The sequence below is a fragment of the Pundamilia nyererei genome, unplaced genomic scaffold (assembly GCF_000239375.1).
Source record: "Pundamilia nyererei isolate P.nyererei 1_Seehausen unplaced genomic scaffold, PunNye1.0 scaffold00009, whole genome shotgun sequence".
NCBI classification, from domain to species: domain Eukaryota; kingdom Metazoa; phylum Chordata; class Actinopteri; order Cichliformes; family Cichlidae; genus Pundamilia; species Pundamilia nyererei.
The window spans coordinates 4,004,678-4,031,726 of NW_005187410.1; the positions used below are offsets into that span (position 1 = coordinate 4,004,678).

The 27,049-nt window shown below is 41.4% G+C and overlaps 1 protein-coding gene across 2 annotated transcripts in view; it reads right to left on the bottom strand.

Annotated features, from left to right (window-relative positions):
- Positions 1-270: 270 nt before the first annotated feature.
- The window catches only part of lrp2a (low density lipoprotein receptor-related protein 2a), a 52,979-nt gene continuing 26,200 nt past the window's right edge, over positions 271-27,049 (bottom strand). The window contains exons 37-81 of one of the 2 annotated variants that reach the window (XM_013908375.1): positions 26,800-27,013; positions 26,470-26,709; positions 26,086-26,274; positions 24,121-25,053; positions 23,876-24,041; positions 23,639-23,797; positions 23,264-23,553; positions 22,969-23,169; positions 22,755-22,781; positions 22,615-22,650; positions 22,273-22,515; positions 22,063-22,188; positions 20,894-21,013; positions 20,178-20,309; positions 18,632-18,833; positions 18,257-18,552; positions 16,420-17,086; positions 15,164-15,334; positions 14,856-15,079; positions 14,573-14,750; positions 13,813-14,009; positions 13,472-13,717; positions 13,195-13,323; positions 11,653-11,772; positions 9,756-9,872; positions 9,094-9,210; positions 8,779-8,916; positions 8,503-8,625; positions 8,277-8,405; positions 7,350-7,481; positions 7,116-7,247; positions 6,888-7,031; positions 6,642-6,807; positions 6,434-6,562; positions 6,118-6,341; positions 5,842-6,021; positions 4,129-4,248; positions 3,859-3,949; positions 3,642-3,709; positions 2,716-2,833; positions 2,486-2,606; positions 2,196-2,303; positions 1,579-1,695; positions 1,408-1,479; positions 271-1,314 (exon numbers count right to left, since the gene is read on the bottom strand). In XM_013908375.1, coding sequence (XP_013763829.1) covers positions 1,144-1,314; positions 1,408-1,479; positions 1,579-1,695; positions 2,196-2,303; positions 2,486-2,606; positions 2,716-2,833; positions 3,642-3,709; positions 3,859-3,949; positions 4,129-4,248; positions 5,842-6,021; positions 6,118-6,341; positions 6,434-6,562; positions 6,642-6,807; positions 6,888-7,031; positions 7,116-7,247; positions 7,350-7,481; positions 8,277-8,405; positions 8,503-8,625; positions 8,779-8,916; positions 9,094-9,210; positions 9,756-9,872; positions 11,653-11,772; positions 13,195-13,323; positions 13,472-13,717; positions 13,813-14,009; positions 14,573-14,750; positions 14,856-15,079; positions 15,164-15,334; positions 16,420-17,086; positions 18,257-18,552; positions 18,632-18,833; positions 20,178-20,309; positions 20,894-21,013; positions 22,063-22,188; positions 22,273-22,515; positions 22,615-22,650; positions 22,755-22,781; positions 22,969-23,169; positions 23,264-23,553; positions 23,639-23,797; positions 23,876-24,041; positions 24,121-25,053; positions 26,086-26,274; positions 26,470-26,709; positions 26,800-27,013 — 8,223 coding nt within the window. In that variant the 3' untranslated portion in view covers positions 271-1,143. The remainder of the gene's footprint in view (positions 1,315-1,407; positions 1,480-1,578; positions 1,696-2,195; positions 2,304-2,485; positions 2,607-2,715; positions 2,834-3,641; positions 3,710-3,858; positions 3,950-4,128; positions 4,249-5,841; positions 6,022-6,117; positions 6,342-6,433; positions 6,563-6,641; positions 6,808-6,887; positions 7,032-7,115; positions 7,248-7,349; positions 7,482-8,276; positions 8,406-8,502; positions 8,626-8,778; positions 8,917-9,093; positions 9,211-9,755; positions 9,873-11,652; positions 11,773-13,194; positions 13,324-13,471; positions 13,718-13,812; positions 14,010-14,572; positions 14,751-14,855; positions 15,080-15,163; positions 15,335-16,419; positions 17,087-18,256; positions 18,553-18,631; positions 18,834-20,177; positions 20,310-20,893; positions 21,014-22,062; positions 22,189-22,272; positions 22,516-22,614; positions 22,651-22,754; positions 22,782-22,968; positions 23,170-23,263; positions 23,554-23,638; positions 23,798-23,875; positions 24,042-24,120; positions 25,054-26,085; positions 26,275-26,469; positions 26,710-26,799; positions 27,014-27,049) is intronic. The other variant, XM_013908376.1, reaches the window with a different exon arrangement.

Below are 27,049 nucleotides of genomic sequence, written 5' to 3' on the forward strand. Positions count from 1 at the left end.
GTGATGCTATCATGTCAATAAGAACCAAAATCTCTGAGGAATGTTTCCAGCATCTTGCTGAATCTGTGCTGTGAAGAATTAAGGCAGCTCTCAAGGCAGAAAGGGGCAAACATGGATGAACATGACCCTAAATCTTTGTCTTCCTCTATGCATTTGTGTGGTGTCCAAGGCGTAGCCCCCAGACCTCCCTAAGATCTAGAAAATAGATGGACCGTAACAATAAAGTGAAGAAAAAGAGACCACGTTACAAAATAAGAAATTTATTCATGCACGTCTCAGCAGCAGAAATTGAATCCATTTGGACATTTCCTCACAGATAACATTTTTTATTTGTCCTCATTATGATACAACATAGATCAATCTGTAAAGAACTTATTAGAAAATGTCTACATCTGTATTCTTGGGTTGTATATTGCTCTTTAAGATGATCAACTACATATCCACGCAATAGACTTGGGCACATTCAAGTACTGTTCCAAACTAATTTGGCCATTATTCATTTCAGTAATATCACTAAAAAAACAATCGTATCAATTCAAAAGTCGCAAAGGTGATGTAAGGTAAAAATGAGTTTGATTAAGAAGGATAAAAGTATGCTTTGCACACGTATTTAAGCCTATGCATCTGTTTATATTGGAGCACATACTGAAGAGATATAAAATCGAATCTGTCTTGCTTCAATTAAGCCGTGAAATGAGGTATATATTCAGTGGTGAAACAGATATTATTACCCATCGCATTTCTCCAATTTCCTTTGATCATTTTGTACATTCACAATGCAGCTCGCCTTTTATATGTGTTATTTTCTTCACGCCGAACTATTTAGGATCTATTCCAGAATATTTCTGAAAAAAAATCTTACTGTCCAAATTTACAAATATACAACATATTTATTAACATTTCTATCAGCAGCTTCAGTGCAAAGATATACATATCGTACATCAGGATAAAGAAACAAAAAACATTAACACAAAATTGGCATAAGAAATGTCAGAAGGCATAGTCACGGAAGACGTTTTTCTTTGTTCTATAGAGATGTACTTCTCTCCTAAAACGATTTGAGTTTTGTACACAGGCTGCATAAAAAAATAAATTCTGTGCAAAGTGTGTTTCATTTTTCGATTCCCGTCCGCGAGAGAGGGGTTATACATCACTGTCCTCTTTAACGAGGTTGGCTGTGTCTTTGAAGCTGTCCTCGGTAGGCGAGAAGGTGTTGGGGCGATCCCTCTTCTGAGGTTTGGCAGGGGGGGCAAACGGAGATGGCTCAGGGGCAGAAGAGTCCCCGCTGCTTCCTACGGGCTTTTCATCACTCATCTGTAAAACAGCACAGACGGTAAAAAAGAGAAGCCCCTCCCCACCCCAACTTTCTGTTTAATTTCTGATATCTTAGAAAATGGCGGGACATACCTCTGAATATGAAGGGTTTTCAAATGTGGTGCTTGGCTTTAATTTTCGTTTGAATAAGCTCCACTTTGACTCCTGCAAACAAAACACAGTCACTGAGGTGGCTCCATGCACGGGTGCTTTAAAAGTATTTAAAGTAGATTTCTTTTGACTTTGTGCACGTATGATATTCACATGGACAGGTTGGGTGCTGACGGTAGACGTGTTTACCACGCCTACGCTCGGGTCTCCACGGTAAGTCGGGTTTACAAAGTTGTTCTCCCGCTGATCACCGCTCACATTCACAGTCACCTGTTTTAAAGCAAAAATGTAGCAGTTTATGATTATAAATCAGATTAATTAAAGGTTCATAAAACACAATCTAAAAAAATACACAGCGATGTCTTTGTGGTTTGTTTTTTCCTCCTTTGTGTAACATAATAGAGGCACCAGATTAGTGTTATTTTGGCAGCACAGGATCTCCAGTAGTTCCTCTTTATATTGTTCATTTCTATTTCATAATAAATGTATAGTATACACTTTGTATAATAGTCATAAGGAGATACTAACCCAGCCTCAGAGGGTCAAGGCTTAATGTGGTGGGATGTAAGTATATTATCTGCTTCTATTCTATTGTTAATTTGTGAACCTCTTTCTTTTTTATTTATTATTTTACTTGGTTGTTAGTCAAAATGATTTTAGAGCCAATTTCAATTCTTATTCGTTTTCTTTAATTAATTTCTACAAGCTGTGCAGGTCTGAAAGTCCCTGCTCTAACCTGTAAAGTGCAAAAGATATTCATTTGTGAGTACCTGCGTGGCATGAATAACAGCAGGGTCCCCAGACACGTGACCAGTGGCATACAGTGGGTTCTCAAATGTAATCGGCTGCCTCCCAGGCTCCATGGCAAAATGATCATCCTATGGGGATATTATAATGGTGAGATTGTTGATATAGTCATTACTGAACTTTTAAATATTTGTTAAGCTCACAAACAAGCACTTCTTGAAGTTGTACGCGAACATGTTCAAAAACGCTCATTTTGTACTTTTAGTGATCCTGGAAATGATTAGCTGCTTGTATGCATTTATCCAAGACTCACCATCTGCATGCCTGTGTCAATGAATGACACTCCAACGTGTGAGGGTCCGAGATCCACATTATCACCCGACCGAAACGTCACCCCATTCCCAGTGTCAGCGGATTTCACCAAGCTGCTGAGGCTGAACAAAAACAAAACACAAACACCTGAACTTTGGTCTGAAATCTATACCGTGAGCTCCATCACAGTTTTAACTGAAAAAAACTGAACCGAAAAGAAGTGGTAGAAACCTGGGTAGTTTGGGCATGGAGGGGATGAAAGAGCCTGTTCGTTTGTAGTTGAGGAAAACTCCAACAGCCAAACCTCCAGTAATCAGGATGATAATGACTGCCAATAAAACAGCTACAGCTAAAGGAAAAAGGGGGTAAATATGCAGATTCATGATACAGGACATTCGCAGTGAGATGCAGATCATTAACGTGACTAATAACATTTTGCTGACAAGCCCATTAGTGTTTGTGACTTTTAGCAGACCTGTTAGTTTATGTTAAACATTGGTCAAACTAATGTGTTAATTAGCTAGCTATTAAAAACTCTGAGATTTCATCCACTCAACAAATTCTGCAAATGCTGAGCCAGAATGTTCCCACCTTAAAATTTTAGGCAAATAAGCAGTAAATAAATGTGACGTCTTCACATTTATTGCTTTAAGTAGAGCTTGACTGATATAGGATATAGGATACAGGACTGATGCTGATATTTGGTGATTTAAAAAGCAGCCAATATTTTTCTGTGTGAAACATTTATGTGTAGTTATTTATGAGCCCTTACTAAGATAATATGACAATGCAGTTTATAAATAAACTTCTTTTCATCTCTCAACAAGTCGCAGATTACTCTTTGCGATTTGCTCAGATCAGCTGATTGTTGCTTGTCGCTTTTCAAACAGTGAGTTGGCGACAAAAGTCGCAGAGTGCCCTCTGGTGGACAAACTATACTACGTCAACACTCGTAACGTAGTTAAATCAGAATCAGAATACTTTATTAGTCCCTAAGGAAATTGAAAGGTCCCGTCTCTTCTTTAAATATTTCTTCTTTCTAATGCCAATAACAATATAGTGGCAAATAGCTGCTACTGGCTAACAATAACACTGGGTCTAGTTTCAATACTAAGACATTAAAAAATGTTAGTTAGCTTATAAGTAAACGACCATACCTGTTCCTGCTGGGGCACCCCTCGACTTTCCCATCTCACAGTAGCTGCCCACATAGCCATAAGGACATCTGCACAGAATCATGATCAAATGCGATAACAATCTTTAGCCGCAGGAAAACCTCACTGGTAAAACAACCCAAAGTGTGCTGGAAAATTCCAAAGATATGAGGTATCACTGACAGCGATGGGTAAAAATGGCCGTGGCACATGAACTCACTTGCACTTGGGCAGGCCCCCTTCATCAGTGTAGCAGGTTCCACCATTCATGCATCTACATGCAAGCGGCATTGCAACAGGAGCCTCAATGGCTGCAGGAGCAAAAGCCAGGCGTACCAGAGAGTCAACAACAATGAAACAATATCACAGCACAGTCTCTCAAAACCGCACAGGAGCAGCCAAGCACGAGTGGAGGATGGATGTATTGATGCGAAACCCCAGCTTATGTGAGGGTGCAGACAGTACATGCACTGCAGTTGTTGTTATTTACCTGCGTCACATTCGTTGGAGTCAAACTCCACCGGGGAGGAGCCTTGCGGGCAGGCACAGGTGTATCCACCAGGTCGAAGAAGACACAGGTGACTGCACACATTCTTACAAGGGTTGGAAACTAATGACATCAGAGAGCGAAAGCAACACAGTGAGCAAAATAAAAGTATTTTGGGAAATATCTTAAGCTGGCAACACATTTCAAGACATATTACCACTTCACTAGTCCTCATCTACAAGAGAAAACACTTAAAACTAAGCCCTTTATAATTACATTGGTCCCTGTGTCTGTGCTTAACTACATAAAAATAAGTTTAATGTATTGTGCTTCCTGCCTGAAAATTAACAAACTGCAAAGATTTGGTCTAACTCTGTGACTTCAAATGATTTCTACAGAAACTCAATTTATCTGGATCTCAGTTTTATACTCGCAAGCATGCCTATTGTCAGTGAGGGTTTAGGTTTTTCAAGCTTTATATTAGTATTCTTGGACTGTTTGCCTTTATTTATTTGATAGAACAGCATAGATTAGACAGAAAAGTGGGGAGCGATCATGTGGGGGATAACACGTGCTGCAATACTGCCACACCCGAAAGCCATTGCCTGCTGTTTCTTAGTTGTTATAGGAGGGGCGCCAGCTAATGCAGGTCACCTGTGTCTTGCAGGCTATAAAAGCTGGCCCAGATAAACTTATTGGTGATCGTTATGTCTTGGTATGATTATGTTTAATAAATGATTTTATATTTAAGTCAACTTCTTGTGCAGACTCCTTCCTGGCCACCTACTCTGATCCAGTTTGTGGCAGCCTCGCCTCTGTCAGTGCGCCCCAGGGCAGCTGTGGCTACAATGTAGCTTGCTATCGCCAGTGTGTGAATGTGTGTGTGAATGGGTGAATGACTGAATGTAGTGTAAAGTGCTTTGGGGTCCTATGGACTAGAAAAGCGCTATACAAATGCTGGCCATTTACCAAATGGGAGCTCTTTAGATCCATTAATAAGCTTAAAATTGAATTTGTATTGTGGCTAACTTAACTTGTGGCTTGCTAAATGTTCAGCTGAGTTGAACTGCTTTTCGAGTACAGCCTGAAGTAGTTCTAGTATTTAACATTGTGACTAAGATCTTGGATTGGTTACATTAGTTTATTTATTCTGTGGTTAATGTAGGAAGAGAGCAGTAAAAGGTTCTATCTCAAATTTAAATCCAGGCCACTGAAGCATTAAAGCATGTGCTAACATACTTAGCCCGGTGAGCCAAGCTAGCACCCAGCCCTACGTGCTTATTGTGTAGCTTTGCATGATTCACAGTCGGAGTTGTGAGTTTAAGATTTGGGATATCCCCCCTGATGTCCTTTAGATAATTTCTGCCACTCATAAAAATGTTTTTGTTCATAAGCGAAACATTTCTAGATGTAGAAAAAAAAATTACAACATTTAGAGTCTCTTGGAGTTTTTTTTCATACCGTTTGAAATAGGTTTGAAATTCTGTTCAAAGAATGAATTAAAGAGAACTTAAACTATCAACGTTGAATCCAATAGTCTCTGAATGCCAACACTTCACTTAGACTAGTAAGTGAATGAAAGTAACCATGACTTATTTGGCATCAATAGTAAGTTGCATGTAATTACACTAACATTCTTAATATCCAACAGAAGAGTGAAACCTTTACAATTGTTACATAATTGACATGATATATATTAGATAAATGAGTTCTGACCTGACTGATTGTGTCGGTGCTCCTGGTAAATTCGGATTTGTGTCAGCCAAGGGTTTATGGTGAGAACTTTCACTTTGTTTCCTCTCCCGAACTTGTTTATCCTCCACACTTCACCTTTGTCTTTTGTTGTCCAGTACACATGTCCCTCAAAGACATCCAGACTGTAGGGATGTCCAATGTCTGGGAAAAGTAAGAAAGAACACAAACTATAACTTACGCTGAATCTGTCAGGGTTTTATCTGTTTAAATGGTTTCCGCAGATATCAGTGCACCGACCTCCTGATATGACGATTCTCCTATCTGTGCCATCAGGCTTCATGGATTCAACTATGTTTTCTTTGGAGTCACACCAATAAATTCTGTTTCCATTCAGATAGTCCACAGTCAAACCAGTAGGCCAGCCCAGGTCCTCCTCCTGTACCAACACCTGTCTGTGCTGACCGTCCATCCATGCGGACTCTATCCTGGGGTTCCTGCCCCAGTCTGTCCAGTACATCATCCTGTCCAGAAGCAATCGCAGAAATAACCCATTTTTTCTCCAAACACTTTAAGCTTAAATCTTTATGAACAAATGTTGTATACATCCTCATACCCGAGTGATGGGTTCACAACAATGGCAGCTGGCTGGTTGAGATCAGTGTGGATTAACCACTTCCTGTACCGCCCATCAAGTTTAGCCACTTCAATTCGATTGGTCCCAGCATCCGTCCAGTAAATGTGCCTGTGAACAGTGATTTAAAATACTGAGTAGAGATCATCATCTACAGCATAAAAGTAAAGCCTCATTACTGATTAATTACCTGCCAACCCAGTCCACAGCGATACCATCAGGATTGGCAATGTAGCGCAGATTCAGGTCCACTTCTTTCACCGGGTTGTTGCCGTGATCATTGAATGTGGTCATATAGGCACGTTTGATAGAGCCAAACTGAGATCCCCGACCCAGAACTGTCCAGTACACAATACCTGCACAACAGAGGAAAACCTATTTTACTCTTATACTCTGCATGCCACAATATTTTAAAGCTATACCGTAGCAGTCTTACTCAGGCCTTGACCATCTGGATCCCACAGGTAGTCTAAGGCTTGGATGTGCTCAGTGTTGTCTACATAGTCTGAATACTGCTCAGAGGACAGGTTATACCGACGAATGCGAACGTTGTCTGGCAAAAGCATCACTGGTGGGTTTCCTATACAGACAGTGAGGTGTTGTAAATGAGGTTGTGAATCATAAGAATTAAACTAAAAAGTTTATAAAGAGCATTATCCTTTACCTTGAGCAGCACACTCAGTCCCATGGGGCTCGCCAAAAGAAAGAAAGCCGTCAGCACAGAAACACTCATAGCTGCCCTTTGTGTTTTTGCAGTCCTGTGGACACGTCCCATACACCTCACACTCATTCACATCTGAAGAACAACAAAAGACAACACAAACTGAATGCTATAAAACACGTCTGTGGGAGTGTAACTAGTTTCAATACACCACTGACTAACGTGTGTGTTGTTTACCTTCACAGTTGTGTCTTTCTGTTGATTTGGGCTTATATCCAGGTCTGCAGGAGCAGAGGAACCCTCCTCCTGTCAGGTCTGTACAGTTGTGTTCACAGATGTTGGCACTGCATGAGTGCCCACTGGTTTGGTCTGAGAAAAGTGGATTTAATGAAAACATGCTCTGAATGTAAAGCTGGACACTCACAAATGTTAACTGCGTGTTAACCATTATATCATGCAGTCACTTTTTCTTACCAAGTCAAGAAAAGTGAAGTTAAAATATGTATTCTGTCACAGTCCCAGAGTTTGGGGTTTGATTTCTACATTTACTTTTTCTAGTAGTACGTTGTCATTTTTGGGATTCAGCATTTGGATTCATGTTCCCACTGTTTTTGTAGTGTGATGAGCTTCAGTTTTATAAGTTCTACTTCTTGTCTGGTTTTATGGAGCTGTGGATGGCTGATCTTTGATTTACTTACTTTTCTGACTTGCGTTACTTCTCATCTCCGCTTCCCTTTTCGGCCCATTCTGTTTAAATAGTCTTGCCTCCCTCTTTGTCCTTATGACATAATTTTTCTACCTTCTCCACTTTTTCCATTTTATGTTCAGTCATGTTTCTTTCAGCTATGTTTACTTCTATGTTCTGGAGTGTTTAGTGGAGGTTTCAGACTTTGTACTTTCCCAAGTAAAGCGCTACGTTTTGTTGTGAGGTCAGCCTGTAGTGTCCTGCATCTGGATCAGTCTGTTTGCCTACACTGTTCAACAGCCCCCAGACTACAATGAGAAATCAGACAGCTTCTGCTACAGATATATTCATATGTTGAATCTGTTTACACATACGGTACTGGATAAAGCAAGTTAAAATAACAAATTAAAGGGGTCTTTTTGTACTTATTTATCCACTCTGACTCTGTTACTAATTTGCTCTTTGCTGATATTACTTACGACAGCCAAGTTCATCAGATTGATCTCCACAGTCGTCATAATCGTCACAGGCGTACTGAAGAGGGATACACTGTCCGTTACTGCATTTGTACTCATCATCTGTACAAGGTCCATGCGTTGGCTTTTGACCTAAAAGAGGAGAAACATGGTGATTCTCAACAGAAGCTGTAAAGATATTCAGCTCTGTTCAAGTATAGTAGTAAAGAGTAAAAAAATGTGTACTTACAGTTTTCCTGCCTCTCATCAGAGCCGTCACCGCAGTCATCGACTGAGTTACACAGCTCGTGGCTGTAGATGCAGCGGTTATTGTCACAGTGAAAACGAAATGGAGCCTCACATTGGATGTCCACTGTGGACGAACAGAATAAACCTACTTTAGCAGATTCAACCATTCAAATGAGCAGCACGCTGTACAAAAAGTGTACACGAGTTAGCGTGTTGTTAGATTTGGCTTTGTGTGTGGTGGACTTGAGGGACTGTGGGTGTTTTAATAACTTCTTACAGCAGAGATGAAGCTCCTCGTCTGAGTTGTCTCCGCAGTCATTGTCTCCATCACATTTCCAGTGAGGCGGGACACAAATGTGGTTCTTGCATTCAAACATGAATTGGGGGCAGTATGTGCCATTGGGATAGCGGGTTGCTGAAAGTCAGAAGCAGTCTATTAAACTAAATCTGTGACTTTCACAAAAGAAAATCAATAACCAAACTCACAATCATCTCTCCTAATGACGCCTCAACAATCAGGAAGCAAATATAAAGAATCCAGTTATGTTATCAAAGAGTGGACACAGAAAACCAAATGATGAGAGACACTCACGGCATGACGTCTCATCCGTGTAGTCCAGACAATCAGCATTCCCATCGCATTTGAAACGTTCGGAAATACAGTGTCCACTGCCGCACTGGAAGTAGCCAGGATGACAGGTCCGCAACTCTGCAAATGGGGAATAGCATAGTCAGGTGACAACAGCTAAACTGCATATAGCAGGTTCATCATCTACACAGTTTCTAGACTGATCAACCTCATAGTTAACCTATAGGTTACATCTACAAACAGCCTTAAATGATTAGTCAAATGATAAAGCTCAGCCTTAATGATGCAGTTACAATGCATAACCTAAATGGGTGGATGAGGCAAAAACAGTGGCATTAGGTCCTGAATTTAAAACACTTAATACTTATTAGTTAATGTGTATTTGAGACATTTTACGAGTTTTTAAGGAACCCCTGACAACCTTTTATTTCACACATATATTCATCAAGAATAAGTTTCTAAAGCAACGACCCGTCTGTCCAACGCTCACTGTAGAAACTCTCATTTGTAGCAGACTGAATAAACTCTTTTTGAAAAACGAACTGTTGGTGGTCCTGTCTGTCTGTGCTTCAAAACTGAAGGTTTTATTGCTTCTTTGTTTAGTGCGGCCCTCTGTTACTCACAAACAGGCCGACCCTGAGCCAAAACAAAGAGCCTCCACTTACCACAGTCCCTTTCATCCGAGTTGTCCTCGCAGTCGTTGTCATGGTCACAGACCCAACGGTCGGGAATGCAGCGCAGATTATCGCAGCGATACTCGCTCTCCGTGCATGCGCGTGGTGCTGGGAGAAAACATGGAAACACAAATTAAACAAGGTGGAATCCAAGAAATGCACAAATATGACTTCTGAGAGAAAATGATGAAAACTACATCAGAGGCTCTTATGTATGTCGCAAACTTTTCAACATAAAATGTTTAATGTATGATTTGCTTCCATATCCAAATATTAAATACTGGATCTTATGTTAACTACAGAAGTACACGCACACATTACTCTGCACTGAGCTCATGAGTTCAAGAAGACAAACTCTCTTGGCGTGGGCAACCAGCACAACAACACTGTGCTGCTCTGATTAAACACCATTGCTTCCCCTTTGAGTAGCAACATTATCCCTGTTACCTGGCATATTCTCAGACATGTTTAAATTCTTCAGGGCAAAAGGTGACAGACTCCTTCACTCCCTCTTTCTCAAACACTGAGGACAGCCTGTTTCTCCAGCAGTTGATAAGACTTCCTCTCTCACCGCTCCGCTGTCGGCAGAAGTCTCGAGCCTCTTACGAAAACCTCCCCAAATGTCTGAATAAATGATAGCGAGGCTATTCTTTGGGATCAACATCCTGCTTTTATTTGCGCTACACTAAAACCCCACAATAAAAATAGTTAAAGAGACAGCTGTCGGAACAGCCGACATCAAAACACAAGTCTGGACAGTTTGGCAGGAAATGTCACGCACATATCAGGAAATCTATTTTCTCACTGTTTACTTGGACTGTGCCACGTCAAAACATCTACGATGGTACTGATGTACATTTTTCTGTGATATAACAGTGACAGCATAACTTCACTTTCAATGACACAAGCTAAGAGATGTCTGACAGCGAGAGCCACGCGCCAGCATCCAATGACCTAAAAGGGGAGCTACTTCAACAACCTCCAGCTTATCACAATACTTTGTGAAATATGTTAGAAAATTGTTCCTGCTAAAGGTGGAAACAATAAACTTGTTTTACTACTTGAGGAAAAATACCTCGTCATTACTATTGCACTATAACGCTGCTGCCGTTGGCACCTCGTTTTAATAGATTTACACTTCAAATTAGGTGGCGTGGCATCATTCAGAGCAGCTTATGGAAAAGGATGGAACTTTGTTTTGCTTTTATTTGTCAGGGATCATGCACATTACTGATCTAAAAAACAAACAAACATGCCTTGTACCTGATTTAGCTATTAGCTTGGCCTAGAGCAGATGCACACAAAAACAAAAAATAATCTTTACTTTATTTTTAAACATTTTTTATACATGAAATCTCTTTGTTTATTTCTTTTGGCTCCTGAAGCTTCTTATTGATATCAGCTATAAGTGCATTGCATTGCATTTCCAAGCAACAACCTAACAACTGACTAAATTATGTAGCAGTTATCAGAAGTATCATATCACTTCAATTTAATGACAACAATAATTCATTTCAGTTATTGTTTTATATCCACAGAAGTTGAATTATTCATGATTATAAACCACAGCCCTCTTTGCTTGTGTATGTGCATCCCAATAACCAGACTATCCCATCAAAATATAAGTACAGTATAAGGATCCAGATTAAAGGTTATTAAAAAGTGCTGCATTTAAATAATGCTGACTTTTTTTCTACATGATGAAAAAAAAAATCTACATATCTTTTCCTGTACCATTGTCAACATCCTTTGTCCAATATATCCACTGTCTGTCCTCAGCACATCTCTAAACCGTCTCTCTTTGTCTCCAAACCACTCAAACTGAACGTGATCTGATATTTTTAGAAATAGTTCAAAGTGTTTATCTGTGAGGGCCAAGGTGACTCACTGCAGCTGCGCTCGTCTGAACTGTCCCCACAGTCGTCGTCCCCATCACACCTCCATCTCAGTGGGATACAGCGGTGGTTGTCACAGCGAAAGTCTCCATTAGGATCACAGCTCAGTTCATCTGAAGAGAAGACCAGGGCGCTTTAAAGCAATAATGGCTGTTATACACCAATATTTTTTTTTAAAACTCAAAACAATTGGCTTAACTTTTTCAAACCTCCAGTAGAGGTACAAAAGACTTGCAGAAGCAAGCACAAGAAAACATCTACTACTGTATTTTTATATAGGGATAGTAGAATTTTTTTAAACTAAAATACACTAAAGTATTATCGTATTTAAAATATTTATACAGACAGGATATTTTAAAAAATCTACTAAATACATTACAGTGTGACCAATTTGTCCTGAAATGTCAATTAAAACTTTAAAAACACAAATATAAATTTGCTGTCAGTATACAGCATACATTACATTAGACACGCGTATTTAAACTAATTGCAAATAAGAAACAGTAAACTGAGTGCATTCTTTGTTTAGCATTATTTATTATAAACGTTCTCCGGCACTAGCCTGTCACTATGTCGGCACCAGTCTATGATGTATTAACCATTAAAGTATTCTCACTGTTGAGAAAATCTTATGTGCAGCAGTAAGAGATGAGAAAATATGAGGCTTTATCAGCAGGCACACTGAATTTCTAGACATTTAGGTAATGATAAAATGTCAGTTTGAAATAAAAGAGATCTTTCTTTTTAATTAAACTGCAAAGTGGTAGAAGGAGGGGAGCAGCCTGCCAAAGACAGATGGGTGACCTCTATCCATGCCAGTGTATGTCTGTGGAGGATAAGGCTGCAGGAGATGAGAAGCACAGAAGGGAGAGGAGTGCAGCAGAGCTGGTCTGAGCCATCGCTACCACACAGTGCTGGGGGTCAAAGATAGCGCGGTGTTAGCTAGTCCTGCCCTCTTAGCCCCTCCACCTGGCCCATCTGGTACATTCTTACAGGAAGATTAGCACAGATCTCCACTCCTGCGCAGGCATGGCACTAATGGAGTGAGGGCCTCTGATAAGAGACGGGAGGGCCGCGGCGAGTGTGTTTGGATCGTAGCAAGTACAAAGAGCCTTGTGTGAACCCTGCCCCCACGCAAGGACAGAGCACCAACACACACATATAAGCACATACAAGTGGACTCAAACCAGTGGACAGCTCATAAATCTGCCGTGCTCCCTGGGAGAGGTAAAAGGTGGGGGAGGGTAAGTGGTGAGATGCTCTCCATCAGCATCAGCACCTCCCACTATCACACCGAGTAATGTTCCACAGGAGGCTGAGGCGTTGGCTAATTGCCCTTCACTCGCTCCTTCAGCTAATTTCTTGTTTTGAATCTATTTTGAAATCCCTAAAAAATCTTACCTTGGATGAAAAAAACTGAATGTAAAAAAAGAAGCATCAGGCAGTAACGCTTTAAACGAAGGCATGAAGTGTGTGTTTAAGAAAAACACAACATTTTCAGATTGCTGCCGCTACAAAACTGGACTAAAACTCACCACAGCCCTGTTCATCACTGTTGTCTCTGCAGTCATTGTGGCCGTTGCAAACAGACCAAAGCGGCACGCAGCGGTAGTTCGTCCTGCAGGCAAACTCTGTATGGTTGTCACATCGATATCCTGGTCCCACTTTGGAGAAAACAGTTCAATAATTAATATATTTTTTTAAATACTAATATCTATGGATACTTAACTTATTTTAAAGGGTAAAATTTCTATAAAATTATTACAGATTTAAGTTCTTTAATGTTTAGTTGATATGCTGTAATTTACTTACTGCATTCTTCCAGCGGTTCGTCAGAATTGTCACCACAATCATCATCTACATCACATTTCCAGCTCTGTGGGATGCAGCGTCCGTTGCGGCACTTAAACTGTCCAGGGCGACAGGTCCTGGAGGAGCAGTGTGCAGGGTCCTCATCGGACTGATCGCCACAGTCGTCCTCACCATCACACTGCCAGGACTCAGGGATGCAGCGCTTGTTTGCACACTGCCACTGGTGTGACTCACACATGTGTGTAGCTACAAAGTATACAAATGTGTACTTTTAAAATCATTAGGACATGGGAAGCAGGTAGGAAGACATAAAAGCCTCAAAAAATGAATAAAAAACCTACCACAGAGCACAGCGTCTTCATCTGATCCGTCGTGACAGTCCTGGTTGGCGTTACACAAAAAGTGCGGACTGGTGCAGTTTCCATCGTTGCACTGAAACTGACCAAGCCTGCAGTGCCGAGACGGACAGGTGGAGGGCTCGTCTGAGCCGTCCCTGCAGTCCGCCTGACCATCGCATTTCCACCAAATAGGAATGCACCTGTTGAAGCAGAAGTGAGCATTATGTAAAGCTTTAAACTGCTTACTTAACCCATGTGTTAAATAACAAAGTCCAGTCCTTTACCCATTCAAATGTATTGAATTTCCTACATATAGACTCTGATTTTGAGGAAGGCTGAAAAAATACATCTCCAAACTTTCACATTTTCAAATACAAGGGCAGATATATAAATACACAAAACCTCGGCAAAAATATTTGAGACCTGTGAGAATGTATTTTACACAAACACTAGGTGGCACTATTCTTCAAAGACAGTCTTAAAAAAGTGAACGTATTCAAGTTTTTGAACTGGTGGATGAGAAACTGGAAAGATGAAGAATTTTGGGGAAAAAACCCCAAAAAAGAATAAAAATGCATAAAGTCATATGAAGGCTGTAAGCAGCAGGGACATTTTTGGGATAAAAACATGGTTATAAATAATCTTGTCCTCCCTATTTCCATTAATGTATCACAGTCAATTCAAAAGTTATATTTAAAAAATGTAGCAAATAATAAAAAAAAGACCAGAAAACATGCCAAAGATTAAAGAAGCTTTAACAAACCGTTCATTGTTAGCACATCTGTATTGGGTGCTGGTGCACATGGGAAGGCATCGGGTCACACCACCTATTTGAATTGTCAGGAAATGGTCTGGGCACTCACAGGTGTGTTCTCGCCCCCCGTGACGGATCAAGCACAGGTGTGAACAGCCTCCATTGTTCACCGCACAGGGGTTGTTTACTGTTAGAGGAAGAGCAACACTCATTAAAACACTTTGGTCTCTAGAAAAACAGAGACCAGGTACGGTTTAGTCCTTGGTGAATACCTGCAACAGGATTCACTCACCAATAGGCTGCCTGTAAGGATGGTACACGTGGATGTCAAATGGTCTGTGTGTGGTGTTAACAAGTACTTGACGGCCGGAGCCGTCGTATTTGTTGCCTTTCTCCACCGTGCGCGTGTTCCAGTCAGTCCAATATACAGTGTCCTCAAACACAGTCAGGGCAAACGGGTGAGGCAAGTCTCCGTCGTACACCGTATGTCTGTGCTGACCATCCAAGTCAGAGTATCTGACAGAAGAAATACATTCACAGAGTTACTGGCTTCCTCTTACGGCAGGGTAAAAGAATCTGCCTGCTTTCAGGTGCACTTACTCAATGTAGTTGAGGTGAGCATCGGACCAGTAGAGCCTGTCGTTTGTGTAGTCGATTGTAATACCGTTGGGCCACTCGATCTTTGTGGTGATGATGGCCGATTTGTTGGTTCCATCCATTCCAACACGACCTATAAAGGCTTTGTCTCCCCAGTCTGTCCAGTACACAAATCTATCAGGGGGATAAGACATATACATTATTTAACCTCTTGAGGCCCTACATACCTTGTATATAATGTTTTGCACTTTGCCAAAAAATGTAGACTGTTTTGTGTTGTGCTGTAAAATGACCCCACTACCCCGACGTGAAGCTGTATTTTAAACAAGAAAAACAAAAAAACAAAGGATGTAACAACTATATAACCAGGTACGAACTTCTTGTTCAAAACAGAAGCTGAATTTATAGACTTATAAAGTGCAACTAATCACAAATAGCTAGCTGAAATTAAAAATACAACCCAAGCAAAAGCTCAGGTTGCAGGAAGTCAGGGAAATACCCGCTTAGCATTGAGAGTAAGTGTTTTAACTGCAATTGATGGTTATTTAAGTGCTGTGCTACATGTTTTGGCAGCAGGATAACAATGAAACAATAAATGATAATTAAAAGCAACAATAATATTAATATACAAATAAAACATTTCAAAAATTCTACAGTTTGGGGATTACTTAATGTTTTCCAGGTACCACAATAACAGTTATTTGCTTACTGAATGCTTCTAATCAGATCACTAATATCTACACTGTGAAAACTTTGGACATAAGTAATCTGGTCCTTGTTACACATCAAAACTAAAGGTAGAGTCTTCAGATAGTATATTTAAAATCATTAAATTCTGATAAATTGCCTTTGGCTTTACACAAAAACAAAGGGTTGTCCACATTTGTGAACAAACGTGCAAGGAACAAAGTCTTTATAATTTTAAGTGGGCTTGAAAAGAGAAGATCTTCAGTTTTGCTTATAATTATTATTATTTTTAAATCTGTAAAAACACACCAGAACTTTGTCTGCTTCTATACTAAGCATAGTGAAAAGAGCCTTAATGGATACATATGAGGGAAAGTAAGAGGGAAAAAATTTAATAAATTTCTTTAATTTGTTAAGTTTACTGATATTTCAGAATATCTGCCAACATGAGTTTGGGCCTGAATCAGAATGACCCTTTAGAGTGTGACACGTCAATAAGCATAAATCTGTACCAGATGGTTATTTCTGACCATCTGATAAGCAAACATATTTATTGTATTTGGATTCCTCACCCATATTTGGGATGCAACACAACGCCTCTGGGGTTTTCAAAGCAGTAGGTGTTATTGGCATCCACGCAGTGTTCGGCTAGTTTCTTGACAAAGCGGCCATCCAGTTCAGACACTTTGAGACAATCCAGGAAGCTGTCCACCCAGTACAGTTTCCTGGCTACCCAGTCAACTGCGAGGCCTTCCCCATGCAGAACTCCATTAACCACCACCTCTCTGTTACTGCCATTGTTATACATCCTTTCTATCACTCTGCGGCTCACATCAATCCAATAGAGACGCTTGTCGACGCGATCAAAGTCCGTGGCCACCACACTGGTCAGACCCTGCAGAATGAGAGAATAGGCCGCCCCATCTGTTGACAGGTTCCTCAGGTAATAGCGGTTGCTGAAGATCAGGTACGGAGAAATGTTGCTGTTCTGACGGCAGCTGCGCCCATCCGGCTCTCGGAGGAAACCTGGAGCACACTTGCACATGTGGGAACCAACTGTGTTTTCACACAGTTGACTGCACACGCTGGGGGTCTCTGTACACTCGTCGACATCGTCGCACGTTTTGCCGTCAGACATGAGGCGGTAGCCAGGACGACAGGTGCATATAAAGCTAGTAGGTGTGTCGGTGCAATTGTGATCGCAGTGGTGAACGGATGGGTCTGTGCACTCATTGATACCTACAGTTAGAGAAGTAAAAGAGCCCAAAAATTAAAGTAATAAAAAAAAACATTTAACCTTTTAACTTGCTATTAATAAACAATTACCAATTACTATATTATAGTGCTAGATCTATAATCAGTTTGCTAAATTAACATTCTTGGATGTATTTGTTTGTTACAGATAAGTGTAACAATTTTGCAAAAGTGGATACAAGAGGAAGAATTTGCATATTTGTCTCTCTGAAGCTATTCATTTGAAAAATCCTATAGATATAGAATCATCATTTCTATATTAAGAAACAGTTGTTTTACTCCAGAACTTCAGCCACTGGATACATTTAGAACTTCTTCAGATCTTCTTTACTCCAAGAAAAACAAAATAACTGCAATGACGCAATTACCCTTTTGCCACCATAACACATACAACTATGCTTGAACATTTAACTTTCATCCAGTGACTGTCATTCAAACTCAAAGTCAAATCTCATTTACACTCAGCTCATGTTTGCACACCCTGTCCTCAATTTTTATTATTATCATTATTATTATTAACAGGCATACATTAAGAGTCAGATAACTGTGTGTCACACAACCAGGTCCTTTAGAATCACCAACTGACCTGATAAGCAGGTCTTTGGACAGGTTCAGACCAGGCGACTGATACACTGCTGTGCTTTTAAGCCGTTTGCTCGATTGGCTACCTCGTGTAACTACTCTAACTACACTATCAAGTACTTAAGGTTGGGTTGGTAAGTGTTCTCCTTTAGTTTAGGCTATGGTATGGACTCATGCAACGCTTTTTTTGCTCTCACTTAGGATTCAAAGCACTTTTCAATGTACACATTTTTAACACTCACACACATGCAAACCTGGACAGATACATCATGGGATACTCTTGTATGTTTTCTTGCCTTTCCCAACAGCCAGATTGAAAATGGCTGCTGTCTTGTGTTTTTGAAAGACTAATGAGGTTTATCAAAGGAGATAATCATAAAAGAGTTTACATACCATATTTGGTGCTTGTATGCACCTGTGAACAATTTCCCTGTAATGTTAAATTATCTGAGGCGCTATTGTTTTACAAAGGTAGGAAAGCTTCAGTTGAGTCTGATGTTGCTGAGCATTCTTCTCAGTGAGGCTCACATCTTATCAGAGTGAGCAAATGCTGTCAAAATACTTTTCACTCACCGCATCCTTTCTCGTCGCTGTTGTCAGAGCAGTCATCACTCCTGTCACACACCTGGCTCAAGGAGATACAGTGACCATTCTCACATTTGAACTCCCCCGGGGGGCAGGTGGGTGCTGGCGTGTGGCACATGTGCTCCAGCTCATCGGACTCATCCCCGCAGTCGTTGTCGCCGTCGCAGACAAAGTCACGTGACACACAGCGGCCGTTCTGACAGGTGAACTGATGTTGCTGGCAAGGTTGGTACGTGCAGCCCTGCTCATCGCTGCTGTCTCCACAGTCGTTACGACGGTCGCACCTGATTTGAAGAGCAAAGAAAATGAACTCAAATTTCCAGTCAGACTCATCACAGATGATATCCCAGCGTTCCTTCTAACCTGTAAGAGCTGCGTATGCAGAGACCATTATTACAGGTGAACTCGTTGATGCCGCAGGACCTGCGCGTGCAGTTTTGACGCTCATCTAAAGCATCCGCACAGTCCGCATCGCCATCACACACCCAGTCACGGGGAATGCATTTCCTCTGAGGTGGCCTGTTGTTCACACATGTGAACTCTGCACTTGAACACGTTCGATTGGCTGAAAAAGACAAACAAAACAGGCAGGGGCTTTACAAGAAGTTAAATATTGAATGCGGTGACCCAGCGTCAACCTACATATTTTGTGAATCCAAAAACATTCCAAACTGTATTTCAAAACATGCGGCTATGACCACAAATTCTTTATCCGTCTCATGTGATCACTTCACATTGTTTGAAGTGAGTCTCCTACAGCGCTGAAGTCTTTAGCTTCAGGCATCTTATTTTTGGAGCGCATGTCGGTGAAATATAAGAATCTTGATCCACCTTGAGCCAGGAAGCCAAAGAAAGGAGACATGCACAAAGTAGCGAGTGAAGCAGGAGAAATTAGGAATGTCAGCTCCTTGGACTGGAGACCTTCTACAGGACACTTAGATGCTGGCAGCTCACTTCCATTGTCCCTACAAACAACACTCACCCAGTGGTGTGTACCTAAATCAGCATCCCGAATAACAACAGGAAGCAGGAGGGGGCAATCGAGAAGTGGTGGAGAACAAGAGGATGGTCTTCGAGGCGGGATGGGGCGGTAAAGAAGTGAGAAGACGTAGTAAAATAATTAAGCAGAATTACCAACTCGTGGCTTAATACCTCTGCAGTCAATAGGATTTGCTCTTTAACTGAGTCAACGGTGTAGGGACGAGCCTTCCATTTTCATTTTGAGTTATTGTGTAAAGTTATGTTCAATAGCGTGTGTTTTAAAGCATTACATCACACCGGAGTTGACCTTTAACCTCTTGGATATTAAATCTTATTTAATCATTTTATCTTGTTAAACATTTCTGTGAACTTTTGCTCGAGTGGCTGAGTGTGTCCCAAGATTTTGGTGATACTGTAGTTGGGTGAATATAAAGTCATGTCCAAGATTTGGTTTTTTTAGATCGTGGTGACCTTTGACCTTTGAAAAGCAAATTTTAACTCTAACCACCAATTTTTCCAAATTTGTACCAAGTTGGACATTCTCTCAAGGCACTCGGGCAAGCTCACACTCGTGATCGTGGCAAAATTTAGTCGAGATTTCAGGTTATTATCTCATAATTTTACTCATGGATACCCAGTTGTTTTTTAACTGCTGGACAGCTGCCATAGTTACTAGTGCCAGTCTTCTTCTTCGTGTTCTTTTGGATGCTCCCTTTAGGGGCTGCCATAGTGAATCATCTGCCTCCAGGTGACCCTATCCGATTATTTCTCATTAGCTTATTGGATATAGCAAAGACGACCAACTGTCCTCAATGACCCATGCACGGACCAGCACTTGTATCCATGCTGGTTACAAACACAAAAAGGACAAATAGAAAAAAGAGTGAATGAAAAAGGGGGAAAGGATATAGGACTAAAGGACACATACCACAGTTATGTCTCTGATCTTCATCACTCATGTCACCACAATCATTGTCCCCATCACAGATCCAGGACGAGGCAATGCACCGGCCATCATCGCAGCGAAACTGGTCTGTGTTGCAGGTTCGGATCAATGTGGCTGCAGGCACAAATCACACACATATGTATATAATACACCAACATGAACACAGTGTGGCGACTTTATAACATATGCCAACTCGTTTCTATCCAATGTAAATGTTCACTCCCTGTTTTTTTATTTTTGTAATTGCCAATTATCTCAGGTACTTCCCCCATCTGCTTTTCCACTAATAAAGAAGGCACAATACAACACTGGCAAAGCTTTCAAAATAGTCATGGCAACTCCACATTCCCATGCATGGTGAGCTATCTAAACAAAAGCCAAAGTGAGGCTCTGTAACCCCTGGTGGACAAAAGGAGGGGGAGGTGCTGTTTGTCAGAGGACATTGAGGGGCGTCACCACACAGGAATGCAGCACACAATAGGAGGCCTGACTGACCACATCATCAACAAAGAAATACACCACTGACTTGCAGTCCCCGCTACATCACTCACGGAGCTCTCTCACACAGCACACAGATGCAGATTGGCGGAGAGGCATAAACACACAATAACAGAGCAGCTGATGACGGGGAAGGGAGGAGGACACACAAAGCCAAAAGGCCCATTTTGGTGGTGAGAGAGTTTTTTTGCAACACTCACTACAGGAGAGGGGTTCATCAGAGCCGTCACTGCAGTCAGCCCCTCCATCACAGTACCAGTGGGCGGGGATGCAGCGGCCACTCGAGCAACGGAACTCGCTCTGGGAACATGTGGATTCAGCTACGGAGAGGATGCAGAAAGTCATGAAATCTCTTTTTATTTCTAATATCATTCTGGCTCATAATGAATCTTTTTGAGGATTAATATACAGTATGCTGATTTGTAGAATCTGGGAGCTGAAAAGTAAAGATCAAATCATTATGTGACAACCTACTAGAATAATTACTTATTCATATTTTTTAAATTGTTTTCTCACATTGTATTACAGAAAAATGGTTGCAAATAAAAAACGTAAATATCTGAAAAACCAATAAGTCTCTGAAGTAACATTATGATGCCACTTGTACAATTTTGTGTCAAACAGCAAACCTACATAATATTCATTATCTAATTGCAGTACCTGAATTCTCTATCCGCTTCCTAGACCATACAGCATTTTACCTCTTTAGGGTTGTAATAATGTAATGCAATATGTCAGATGTTATTAAATCATTACGTTGCCTAGCAACCACCCAGCAACGAACTAAAATGACTCATTTTTAGCACATAAACAACATCTACCTCTCCTATTTTTTATTTCATTCATTCTTTTCCTTTTCTTAATGTGATTAAGTATATCATTTTGCCAACACCACAAACATGCCGATGGAAATGTACTAGTAATAAAAACACAGGAGAATAGCAGAATGAATAAATGAATGAATGAATACATAACATAGAATCCCAATACATCAAATTATAGCTACAATGTAACACTCCACCTGTCCGGTCCAAGTCCATTTACTTATCCTTACAGAAACTGTGGGCTGGTACCAAAGTTTAAAATAACAGTTTGCCTGATGGCACATGCTGACAATTATATTTCTTTAGGTTACTTATGCTTGCTCTTTTCTTCGTTGTGCCACGGGAAACAAAGGAACGTAATTATAAATGAATAAATAAATGTTTTTTCACTTATTTTTCTTCATAAACTAAATAAATGTTATTAATAACACCCATGTCTTTTCTCCTACTTTGGCAGAGATTTTTAGCAACAGCAACAGTTACCTGATGCAGTTATGCATCAGGAAAAAATAACAACTTGATCCTGATGTTGTTGTTGAACTTACCACAGTGTGTAGGACTCTCATCACTCATATCCCCACAGTCGTTGTCTCCATCACACAGATACGAGCGTGGGATGCAAATGTTGGTAGACTGACATTTTGTTTGCTCTGGCTGGCAGGTTCTCTCCGCTGAGATGATCGCAAATGAAAGCACATTTAATGCAAAAACAACTTCCAGTACTTTCCTCTATGTGGCACACTAAGGATACTCACGGCAGTTTCGTTCATCAGAGGTGCCATTGTCGTAGCAGTTGTTGATACCATTGCAAACATAGTCCTTTGCAATACAGCGACCGTTGTTACAAGCAAACTCTGTGTTTGGGTCACAAGGTCTGAACAGACAGCCCACTTCATCGCTATTGTCCCTGCAGTCATCATAATGGTCGCAGCGGTAGTGGTAGGGCACGCATCGCCCATTGCCACAAGTAAAGACCGTAGGCTCACAAGTGTGGAAGGCTGCCAAACAAAATCGAGATGAGATCAGAGCTCTGGCCAGAAGAGTGAGATTGAAGGAAATGGGGGCTTGTACACTCGACCATTAAAAGCTCATTTTACCTGACAAGGCAATAAAGGATGACAGCAACTGTGGGACTGCATGCAAAGACAAGTATATTGATTCATGTGTTAGTACTAATTTGTGTTATTGCTCAAGACGGCCATTGGAAAAATAATCATAAATATGCAGGAATACACACCAGCGTAGCTGAGGATTGTTTTATGTCCTTGGAAATAAAATTTTAAAGCAGAAAAAGAGCATTTGTTAGAATTAGTAACTTTAAATGATTAAGAGTTGCATTTAACAGAGAGGAGAAGGACCTCAGGAGGGCTCTATAAGGACTGCTGTGAGAGTGAGATTGTTGGTAACCCAATAAAACTCGTGACAAATTTAGGATTACCGTGAACACCTACCACAGACTCTTTCTAACTCGTCACTTCCATCTCCACAATCGTCGTCATTGTCACATTTCCACTGGGCTCGAATACAGCGGCCATTCATGCAGGCAAACTGCCCTGGCTGGCAGCGAGTCCCATTATCAGGGATACAGTGTTTGTTGTCGGCGAGGTACCAGCGGCCCTCTGATGGACACCGACACTCAGCTCCATTAGGTCCTAACGTGACAAAATTGCAGAACAGTTTGTGTTATTCCTTCTCAATTAAGGCACTAGAAGAAAAACATGCTCGAGACAAAGGGGTTTCTTGTACCTGGTGTACAGATGTGGCTGCAACCTCCATTAAACTGCTGGCAGGGACTGTCACACTGCTGCTGCTTTCTGCCAGCTAAAACGTGGATGTCCATTGGTCGAGATGGAAGGTTCTGGATCATAACCCTCTGGTCAGAACCATCGTGTTTGTTGGCTCGGTAGATGCTGCGGGTGTTCCAGTCAGTCCAGTAGATGAACTGGCCAAACATGGTCATAGCAAAAGGGTAGATGGCTGTGCTGACAATAACTTCACGGTTGGAACCAGTAAGAGAGGATCGCTCAATCTTCTGTCTGATGGCAGAGCAAACAGATTATAATGGCAGTTGCTGCAGATTAACAAGACAACAAGATAAAATGAGATTTTTTCAGCTCTTACAAGCTGGCATCTGCCCAATAAAGCCTCTCTTCTTCATAGTCCAGGGTCAGGCCATTGGGCCACACAAGACTACTGTTCACGATCTCTATTCTGAAGTTTCCACCTAAGGTGGCACGCTCAATCTTTGCATGGGTTCCCCAGTCTGTCCAATACATGTATCTGTTGAAAGAGAAAGATTCATTTATAAATGTGCCGTTTAGTCTTACGAACGAAGATAGAGTGCTGTGTAAATCTTACCCCCTGCAGGGATCTAACATGATGGCCCTTGGCCTGGACACATGAGCAATTCTAGTTCTTTGGGAGCCATCAACAGACATAGAGCTAATGCTCTGGTTGACATAGTCACTGTAGTAAATTCTTCTGTTTATCCAGTCATAAGCAATGCCATCAGGAGCACCAAGATCTGTCAAACCACAGAGATCACAACGCCATGAGCAACGCATCAACACAACTAAACTTACCAACATGAGTGTAAAACATACCTGAAGCCACCACTACAGGAGCCGAGATGGGAGAGGACAGGCTGATGTAGCTGATCTTGCTTGATCCTGCACCGGAGCTCTGGGTAAAGTAAATCCTTCTGTCCACGATGTCAAAATCCAGTGCCACGGAAGTACGAGGCACATTGACGACAGGGAAGGGCAGCGCATGGTCATCCGGATCAAGTCGCAGACTCCGGACAGTGCTCTCTGTAGTATAGATAAGGTAATCGTCCCTTGACACCACACAGCTTTCTCCATCTGCTCCAAGATTCCCAAAAGCACAGCTGCATTTTTTATTCTGTCTGCCTGCATTAGAACCTGGGAGAGCAAAGCAGAAGTGGGCACAGCCTCCATTGGCTTCCAGGCAGGGGTTGTAGTTAAGCGCTTGTGCACTACTGGGCTGGGTTCGCTGGTCAAAGATGGTAATGTCCCTCAGCATATTGATATTGTCTCTAATGACAAGTGGCTGCTCTGTGTTTCCTGGCACTTTGCTTGCTTGGAACACCTTCTTCAGGTTTCTGTCCACCCACAGGATGTTATTCTCAAACACTGTAATCCCGTAAGGAGTTGGGTAGCGGCTGCCATACCTGACTATTTCTGTCTCTCCTCCTTGGGGGCTGACTCGAGCAATCATATCCAGAGAGTCATCGACCCAGTAAACATAACCAGTTTGAAAGTCCAGAGCGAGGCCTCGAGGCGTGATGATCCCTGAAGATACTAAAACCGTGCGATTGGTTCCATCCAAGAGCGCGCGCTCAATTTTTGGGTTCTGACCATAATCAGCCCAAAATAAGTATCTGTTTCTGGGGTCTACAATGATGTGGCGTGGCATATCCACCTGGGTCTTGAGCAGCACCCTACGGAAAGTTGTGTTCAGGTGGAGCACCTCAACATACGTCTCAGTCAGGAAGGCATTGGTGAAATACAAATTCCCTTAGGAGACAAAACCAGTAAAGTGTGCATTTAATATAGTATCAACTCCAATCATGTTAAGATAGTTTTGAAAGAAACTGGTCATGCTTGGTGTAGCAGTATAAGTTACTGGGATGATTGTGTTATCAGTACAATATGGTAACTGGACTAGCATTTATAGTCTTTTTCTAGTCTCGGCTCTTTCACATGTTTTCTGCCGTTCATTTTCTTGAGTGTAACCAGCATTTTGCAGCTTGTTGTAAATCCTGTGTATTTACAATTACTAACCTACCTCCTTGACTGCTCTCGATTAGGTAAGATGTTGTGAAGTTGTTTTTCTTTATCACAGAAGTAACTGTGATATTGTGCATGTTAGTTGTCTTCTGTGGTCTCTCAGGCCTTTTGGTGCTGCTGAGTTGGCCAGTGCATTCACTCTTCAACACTCTGAATCAACTGAATCAACTTCAGATATTATGTCTGCTTCATTTGTCATGAAATAACAAGGCAATGGGCCTCATTTGACCGTGAAGCTACTTGTCAGTCAATTGTCAAAATTATTTTTGAGCCTCTGAAAATAGAAGACTGTGGGTAGAAATGGTCACAATTCCTAAACAGTCATTGCAAAAAATTCATTCTATTTGTAATGTATTGTACATATATTTATTACTCTCAGATTTAGCCATTCTTATATTTTGCTTGTTTTATGTTATTGTATTTTTAATGCTTTACAGTTATTGTATTTTTTTTCTCTGTTGCTTGTGAAGCTCGCACACAAGAATTTCACTCACATGTACTGTACCAGTGTACCTGCACATGTGATGTGACAATAAAAGTGATGTGATGTGATTCGATTTGATGTGCTAGAAGTTAAATGAATCTCACTGCTGCAGAGTATTGCTTAATGCTAAACAATAAATGACCTCTATAGGAATTAAAGATGCTAAAGCCTAGGTACAGAATACATCCTGTAACACAGATTAGTTTGCTGTAAACCCATCTGCACATTACTTGTGTGGTAAACAAAACATGTGCTTAAATGAATGAACGGCATACCTGCCACCCAGTCGACAGCAATGCCTCGTATCCCGTTGCGTCCGATTCCAGATGTCACAATGCTACGTAATCCTGAGCCATCTGGCTTGATTCGTCTGACCCCGTTCTGTATCGCCACAGTGCTGCTGAAGTCACACCAGTAGATGAAACCAGAAGCCATGTGGACATCAATGTGTAAAGCATTACGGCCTGTAAGAGGATAACCCAGTCATTAGAGGTCATTACTGTCTCTTCAGAGGGAATGAATGCAAACAAACAACAACAGATCACTAATTTATTTAGTTGATTACAACAAAGACTAACCCACATTTTAAAAACGTTATTACTAATTTTATTATAACCTGCATAGTTAATTATGTATGCAACAGTATTACAATCTCTGACCTCTTCCAGCTACTGGCACCATGGCCTCAGAGTGGTCTGACCCTTCTAGACTGAAGCCTTTAATAGCAGATAGAGTAGAGATGACGACGTAAGACTGGTAGGGAGAGCAGGTCCTGTTGTCGGCATTAACTTTAAAACCTGTGGCACATGCACAGGTGAACAGACTCTGTGGCCGAGGCAGACAGAGCTGTTCGCACGCTCCCACGTTGTTTGCGCAGCCATTAGATGTACCTGCAGAGGCTGAGAGCGTAAACAGAATCCAGTGAGACTAAAGAGCAACAGCAAAGATAATATAGGCAGTGAACTGAGGCAGATCTGTGTGTTACTCACTCTCTCGAAAATGAACTTTCAGAACTCTGAGTCCAGACACGTTGTCTCGCATCACGACCTTGTTGGCTCCAGTGGACTTGTCCACACGCTCTATCACCTCAAAGTTGCGGTCAGTGTAATAGAGGTAGTTCTGATGGACAGCCACACCCCAGGGGTGCGACAGGCCTGTCACTATGGTGATGCGGTTGCTTCCGTCGGGATCGCCACGTTCAATCTGCGGCATTTTAGAGAAACCAAAACAAATTAGTGC